The sequence below is a fragment of the Tachysurus fulvidraco genome, chromosome 25 (assembly GCF_022655615.1).
Source record: "Tachysurus fulvidraco isolate hzauxx_2018 chromosome 25, HZAU_PFXX_2.0, whole genome shotgun sequence".
Classification (NCBI taxonomy): Eukaryota; Metazoa; Chordata; class Actinopteri; order Siluriformes; family Bagridae; genus Tachysurus; species Tachysurus fulvidraco.
This window is the reverse complement of record NC_062542.1, coordinates 2,857,082-2,865,210: the sequence shown is the minus strand read 5'-3', so window position 1 is coordinate 2,865,210 and position 8,129 is coordinate 2,857,082. Positions and strand designations below refer to the sequence as shown.

General features: G+C 38.8%; 1 protein-coding gene across 1 annotated transcript; it reads left to right on the top strand.

The window, feature by feature from the left end:
- Positions 1-487: 487 nt before the first annotated feature.
- rad21a (RAD21 cohesin complex component a) lies at positions 488-7,472 on the top strand. The gene is made up of 14 exons (XM_027157851.2): positions 488-648; positions 1,532-1,717; positions 2,322-2,451; positions 2,578-2,677; positions 2,889-2,995; positions 3,134-3,334; positions 3,421-3,537; positions 3,644-3,775; positions 3,947-4,170; positions 4,894-5,047; positions 5,786-5,931; positions 6,018-6,200; positions 6,334-6,417; positions 6,787-7,472. Exons 2-14 carry the CDS (start codon positions 1,574-1,576, stop codon positions 6,976-6,978), a joined length of 1,914 nt encoding a protein of 637 aa, XP_027013652.1. The 5' UTR covers positions 488-648; positions 1,532-1,573; the 3' UTR covers positions 6,979-7,472.
- The last annotated feature ends 657 nt before the right edge of the window (positions 7,473-8,129 follow it).

The window sequence follows — 8,129 nt, the reverse complement described above, 5'->3', positions numbered from 1 at the left end:
CACCACTTTTTCAGTAGACATAGTCTTCGGTAATATGTGGTTTGTGAGAATTTTTGTACATATTCATAACATTAAATGTAACAATATTGAATAGGATTGAAATCTTACCACAAGTTGTTAACATACTAAAAAATCTGGTTCAACAGTGTAAATTTAGCCAAAAAAAACACCCCACAACAATACTACATTATATTACACCCATCATTAATTCCAAACTTAGACAGACATACTTTTTAATACAAAAAAAGTGGGTGAGCTTTGGTGACAATAATTTGTAAGACAACACTGCCATCTTCCCTCAACACCTCTATGGCTTTTGTAACAAAAATGGCCGCCTATTCACGAAGGGCGGGATAACTGTCAATCATTTGATAAACCAGCCAATCATCACACGACATTCGAGTGACAGTCAAACTCAGGCTGTCAATCAGGATGCTTAGCTCCGCCCACGGGCGAATTTTGACCGTAAACATCCCGCTGATTTTGAAAGCGTCGCTAAAGCGGGAGGAAGAAAAGCGGGCGCCATTTTGGCTCGATTCAATGAGAGAGACGAAGAAGGAGGGAAACAAGTTGTTAAAACTTCTCTTTGGGCTGGGAAGGGAGAGCTTCTCCCACTCCGGACTAAAACGGGAAAAATATCATTGGATGGTGAGATTGTGTGCGCAAATTCGCAAATAATTAAAATAAACAACAATGTTGTCGTTTTAGCCCGTTTGCGACCACTTGCTAGCTTAACGGCTACATAGCTAACTAGGCTAATCTTCGCTATTAGCATGTTTTAGCCGCTAGCATACGAGTTACGATTGTTATTTATTTATTTTATTTATTTTTTAACTCTAATCTAACTCGATGTTTTATTACTCCATAACAGCACACATCGTATCTACGTCACATTTATATGCATTAATTTATACGCGGTTGTTGTAAATATAAGGTGATAACGAAATGTTATTTAGCTAGCTAGCTAATATGCTAAAATGCTTACCTGTCGACTAGTTAACCTAGTTTTTGTTGATTTCTTACTGGTTAGACAAATGTTACTAGTTTTTTTAAACGCTAGCTTATTTTTAATTTTGTAAATGACCCCCTGTCTTTAAAGGTTTATTTTTTTTTGCTTTGTGTTTAATTTGTTTGCTAATTTAATACGCTTGTAGGACTTTGCAACTGGTGTTTGCTAACTAACTAGCTACGTGAGCTAACGTTAAAAAGATCCCAGTCCTGTATATTATACCAACTCGTATTTTTTATTAGCTTAGCGTTTTCTCTGTTTCTGCATGCACTTTGTCACTGACCCGGTGATTGATTTATTGTTTTTAAGCTGCATATGTACTTGAATTTTTATACATGATTACAAAAGATCCCTGCTTTTATACATGATTACAAAAGATCCCTATTTCTGATCCCTGCTAACTCGTTTATTTTTAACGTTATGTAGATATTTTTGAGTAATATCTATACAGAAAATACCGTTGTTTTTAAGTCAGATCATGGTTGAGTTGTATGTTATAATTGTATGTTCTTTTGCACCTAGGTGAAGCTTGACCCTTACACATTTTGAGCAAACCCAGGGGCAATGTTTTACGCTCACTTCGTCCTGAGCAAAAGAGGGCCGCTGGCCAAGATCTGGCTGGCGGCCCATTGGGACAAGAAGTTGACCAAAGCCCACGTCTTTGAGTGCAACCTGGAGAGCAGTGTGGAGAGCATCATTTCACCCAAGGTGATTGATTTACATGCATACATTTGGACTTTTCTGTTCTTGCAAATCGCAACAGGTTCGGTGAGTTGTACTGTGCCGTTATGACTCAAAAATCTAAGCAATGAGCTTCTCTTGTGTTCCCTCTAATAATAGTCTCAAATGGGTTTTTCTGCTAAAGAAAAGTGAGAGCATCTCTGCTTGATTAATTGACCTAACTAACATTTAGATACTCTTACAACATCAGATGCACTTTATGTGGCTAGGACTAACTTACTACATCCTTTGCTCCGTCTTTGTCCTGGAGAAACGTCGTCTCATTTATATGGTTGAAATGGCAATAAAAGCTTCTTGACTTGACTTGATAGTCTCAGATCATTATTTCCAAAAACGAAAGGTTTGGTATGTATTAAATGTCATTATAAACGTGACTCGACTCAGTTATTGCTGTACATTAAATGACGGTCCATTTCATTATGTATTCTAACGTTTAAAAAACACAAATGGATATATTTTGGTTTTTTTTCCCTCGTATATGATACGATGTATATTAAGAAGGAGCAACGGCATTGTTGGTATTGCATGAAGATTACAGGCTTTCTTTCTTAATCAGTCATTTACTTTGCAGGTGAAAATGGCTCTGCGTACATCTGGTCACCTGCTCCTGGGTGTGGTGAGGATCTACCACAGGAAGGCCAAGTATCTGCTCGCTGACTGTAATGAAGCGTTTATAAAGATCAAAATGGCTTTCCGACCAGGTAATGATATGCTTGTTCTTGCAGCATTCAAATTTTGTAACATCTGAAACAGTGTGTGCTTGTTGTAGTTGTAATGCTAAAAAGCAATTCTGTAATGCTAAAAAGAATTTTAATTCTGCAATTCAGGCGTCGTGGATCTGCCTGAAGATAATCGCGAGGCAGCTTACAATGCCATCACCCTGCCCGAGGAATTTCATGACTTTGATCAGCCGCTTCCGGATCTCGAGTGAGTTTGGGTTTTAACTGTAGGTTGCTTAAGCGTATTACGCTCTGACCAGGTTGGATGTAAAATTAATAAGGTATGAAGTCTGTAAAACAGGAATTTGCTTCAGGTAGCAGTTTCAGGTTTTGCCTTTGCTCATTTTACAGTTTATTTGTGATCGATTTATTAAGGGGAATTTTGTGGACGTGAGTTAACTCATCATCTGCGTCTTTAGTGATATAGATGTTGCACAGCAGTTCACGCTGAACCAGAGCCGAGTGGAGGAGATCACCATGAGGGAGGAGGTGGGGAATATGAGCCTCATGAATGATGACCACTTTGGTAAGAATGAATTCAAGCAAAAAGTACTTTTTACTCTAAATAAAAAATGTATTTTCGCTTAGACGTTTTCATTGTCGTGCTTTGGAAATGGCATTGTCGTGCTTTGGAGATGTGTAATATTTATATTCTTGACACCAGGCGATTTTGGCATTGAGGATCGTGAGATTCTTAGAGAAGAGGCTGCCTTTGAGGACACTGCCTTTATGCATGGTTCCTCTGCCTCTAACCTCCTGATGGAGGCAGATCCTGGTCCCGCCCACCTTCCTGAAAAGTCAACCAACCTTGACTACGACGACTTTGGAGATAAAAACCTGGAGAACAGCGACGGTGGCATACTTGGTAAGTATGCAGTAGGTAACATTGCTGATTTTAAACACTCTGGTATGTTTATTACAACTAAGTACTTTATTTTCAAACATTTTAAGTGGATAAGCTCTTGAGTGGCGATGGTGGTGGAGGAATTTTCGACGATCCTCCGGCCATCACAGATAGCGTCATGATGCCCCCAGACGACGATGACGATGATTATGACCATCTTTCACGTAAGCTAATTAAATACAGCGACTCTACTCCGCATGCAGGATGAGGATACTTTGTGTCCTATCCAGTCACACATCTCTCTGATCCTGTGTGCAATGTTTTCCTTAGCTGCCGGAGCTCCGGACAGCCCCGATTCAGGTCCGGTTGAGGCTCTGCCCAGCACTACAGACCAGACGGAGCAGACCACGCTGGTGCCCAATGAGGAGGAAGCATTTGCTCTCGAGCCTATTGACATCACCGGTAAAGAAATGAACAAAACAATAATTGTATTTGCATTGTGTTTGCAATTTTTGTAGTTCATTAAGCACAAATAGAAACCTTTTTTAAGTGTCGCGATAAAGATGTTCATCGCTATATAATATTTGTAAATTTCCGGGTGGTTTATAATTAATGAGCGGTGCTTGTCTTTAGTGAAAGAAACAAAGGCGAAGAGAAAGAGGAAGCTCATCGTGGACAGCCTGAAAGAGCTCGACAGCAAGACTATTCGCGCCCAGCTGAGCGATTACTCTGACATCGTGACTACACTGGACCTGGCCCCACCCACCAAGAAGCTGATGATGTGGAAGGAGACTGGTGGTGTAGAGAAGCTCTTCTCTCTCCCTGCCCAGCCTCTCTGGAACAGCAGACTGCTCAAGGTACTGGCTTTTATCTTATGGAGGAAACTTGTACATCTAGCATCAAATAGCAAGGTGGATCTAATTTAGTCCGGAATTATGGAGTAACGCCATTATTAACTTCACACCTGTCTGCGTTATTAAATTATATTGAATTCATACTAGAAGAGAAGTTCTATTTAGTATAACTATTCAGTGTCCACAACAATTTCACTCACATTTCACTCATTGCTTTTTTTATACCTTTCCCCTGCTTGAGGGTACTGTGTACAATGGAATGAAAGCTTGACATTTTATTTGAAATCTACGGCTAACTGATGACATTCTTTGGGTTCCAGTCTGCTCTTTTCTTTCATGGATTTTTTTCTTTTAACAGGAAAACCGTTTAATCTGCAGACCTGTACGGAATACTGGTTGTCTAGTTACAGTACTTCCCGCTCATCAGATTATCACTGCATTTAGGTCTTTGTACAAGATGGTTTTATTAGGCAGTTCTAATGGTGGAAAGCTGCAAAATAGCCTTAGATAGTGAGTTCTGTTCATTGCAAATTAATATCATATGTCTAACAAGCTTGATGATAATATGTTTAAGATGAAATGTTAGTTGGATTTTGCACTCCTTTTTAAAAAAAAATTATTTATTGGAAGCCCAAGGGGTATAAATTAAGACCTTTTCAAATTTGAGTGCTGCATTTGAAGTAAAACGACTGTGCAGGTTTCTCACTTGCTCTGTGTTTGTTGAAGATGTTCACACGCTGTCTGACTCCACTGGTGCCAGACGAGCTGAGGAAGAGGAGGAAGGGTGGTGAGGCTGACAGCCTGGAGGAGTTCCTGAAGGAGCTGGAGAACCCCGAGGTTCCCCGTGAGGAACAGTTGGGCCACAGGGCCGACATCATTGGTAAGGAGAGAAATATTTTCAGATACTGGATTGTATCCGTATTTGTTCGTGCTGTTCGGCCACAGACTCTGTACCTGTGAACGCTAAGAGCATCGAGTGCTGTGTTCAGTTTGTACTCCATCATTCGACGTTAAAGGCAGGTAGAAGCAGGTATAATCAATCGTTTTGCACAAACAGAAAGCTACTACATGTACAACAAGTATCAGGCTTTCAAAGCAGAGTTGTCTTTGCCTCCAGGCTTGGATTAGCTTTCTAACCATAGCAGTATCCCTTCATATTGATCCTAAATTCTGACACATTACAACAAAAGGATTTATTGGGCTCCTCGCTATATGTAGATTTTCACCCATCTGTATGTTTTCAGCTTTTGTCTTTGCAAACAAATCCTTTTTAATATTATGGATGCAGTCTGGAAAAACATCAAGAATGAAAAATTCTTAAAGATAACAATGAGGACCAAATACACCCCCCACTCCACCCTCTATTTTAATTTCTGCACTTGTACACGAGGTCGTGTTGCATGTAACACTTCAGCTTTAGTTGAACATGCAGTTGAGTTCACGTAAATGTTTTCTTAGTTAACGCAAGTCAGTAAGGAACATTGAAAACGGCAGCACCTTCGTTTCAGGACCATTTTTGGGTCGTCTTTACTTGTATTTATTCTGTTAAGTTCTCTGTGTGTGTGTGTGTGTGTGGTTCATAGTACATCATTCTAGTGTTTTTCTGTCTTTTGTGTAGATCAAACCATCGTGGAGGAGCCCAGCATGCTACAGACCTCATCTATGGAGGGCAGCAGAACTGCACTGGATGAGACCCTGATGCCTCCTCCTTCACGACAGCGTGGAGTAAAACGCAAGTCTCAGGAGCCCGAAGCCGCTCTGCCTGTGAGTGTCTGGCTTATCTTTCTTTAATTTATTCATTACTCGGTTTTACTCCATGGACAAGAAATGAAAGTATGTTTCTGTTTTAGACGATGAGCATTTTGGATCATTCTGTGCCTCCGCCCATGGAGCCGTCGTTGTTGTCCCAGCAGTTGGACATGCCACAGGTCGACCTTCCCCCAGAGGACAGCGGCAACCTGTCGCGAATTGTGCCTGAGTTTGACCTGCTGGGAGAGAAGAGCAAGGACAAGGAGGACAGCGAGGAGGAGGAGGTGAGCATGGACTTCTGCATAGGGCAGAATTTATTTAGGATTTTGTTTTAAATTCAGGTTATTGCCCCATTCCGAAATGTTAATAGAAATAATAGTGTTAATAACGGCAACTGTAATGGTTTGATTCATAAAGGAGGGTGACGGACAAGGTGGAGACCAGGACCAAGAAGAGAGACGGTGGAACAAGAGAACCCAGCAGATGCTGCATGGACTTCAGGTATGGATTTGCAGAGAGCAATGCGGAATTTGAAGACCAGTTTATTCAATTCTGATCATGACTTGCATCATAAAATGGATAATGTGATTATTTTAAATCATTGATTGTATGACTAGTTATTTTATGAAAAATATTGTTTAATTCTTTTAAACTGTCAATTTTTGTTTTTTATTAGCCAATTATTTATTTAGCGCTGATCTGCATGTTGTCTCTCTATACTGAAATTATCAGCTGGTAGATTTAAAAGAACAAATATGCAGTTATCTTGTATTTTATTGAAAGACTTGTCAGTATTTTAAAGCTCTGCAGCTGATTAGTTTGAGAATTTTTATTTTTTAAGAAGTCTGATCAGATCCACTTGTTTCTCAGCGTGTTGTGGCCAAGACCGGAGCACAGTCCATCAGCCTGCTGGAGCTTTGCAGAAACAACAACAAGAAACAAGCCGCCGCCAAGTTCTACAGCTTCCTCGTCCTGAAGAAACAGCAAGCGGTGGACCTGTCCCAATCCGAGCCTTACAGCGACATCATCGCCACGCCAGGGCCAAGATTCCACATTGTATAGATGCATGTTTTTATGTTTTTAGCTTGTATTTAACACTTTTTACTGTTTCAGTCTTTTGTACCTATATCTTGGGCTTGTTTTGGACCAATTTTGTATTTTTTTTTCCTCTTCTTTTTTTTTTTTTTTTTTTGTTTTTTTTTTTTTGTTTTTTGTTTTTTGTTTTTTGCTTCAGGAACAGTTGATTTGATTATCTTGAAATTTTACTCTATGCCCAGTTTGCATGTCAGTCCCTTTTATAATCCCATAACCTCAGAACCAGACTTTTGCATCCTCATTTCGTTTTCAGAAATTGTTTAACGTCATGGTTTTACCCAACTAGATTTTACATCACGATACTTCGTAGAGTAGCTGTATACATTTTTACCTTTTCAGTAATATCACATTGGAGAGACAAAGGTTTATTTTTGGATGTCTGGTGTATTTGTTGAATAATGCAAAAGCTCAGCATTTTGTATCTCTTTTAATGATGGTTATTAAAGGTTTATCAAAACAGATTTTGTTGATAATTTTATAAACGTTCAAATCCTCACTAACTTTCTTTGTGGAGCTGGAACTTTGTGCTGGAACTGTGTTTATAGCTGTGCCTTTTAGTTTCGGTGAAGGGGAAACTGTAAAGATACAGCATATGAAGACCTTCCATACGCATATGTGCTTCCAGCTTTGTGGCAACAGTTTGGTGAAGTGTCCACATGATATCAGTGAACGGTCAAAAAAGGTCTAACTTTTAGAATGGTTTTAAAGAAAACGCTAGAAACAAGCGTCTGGTGTTTTATGTGTTTTTTTTTTGTTGTTTTTTTTTTTGTTTAAGGTAAAACGAGGCTGTTTAGATGCAAGTAATTAACACGTCATGGATCATTAACAAATAATCTGCATAAAGTTTATTTTAAAGACAAAATAAACAGTTGTGTATCTTGTTTTTTTAATTTAGCACAAACTAGGAAAACACTTTGAATCACTTAAAAGAAAAATATATATATATACACACACACAAGTATATTAAGTAATAAAATTAAATAGTAAATAAATATATATATTTATAGTATGTAATATAAATAAATATAATTTTTTTGTATGTTTAGTTTTCTGTTTTTTCTCATGACACGAACAATCCAAACTGTTCATTTTAATCTTTCTAAAATGTAATTTTATTT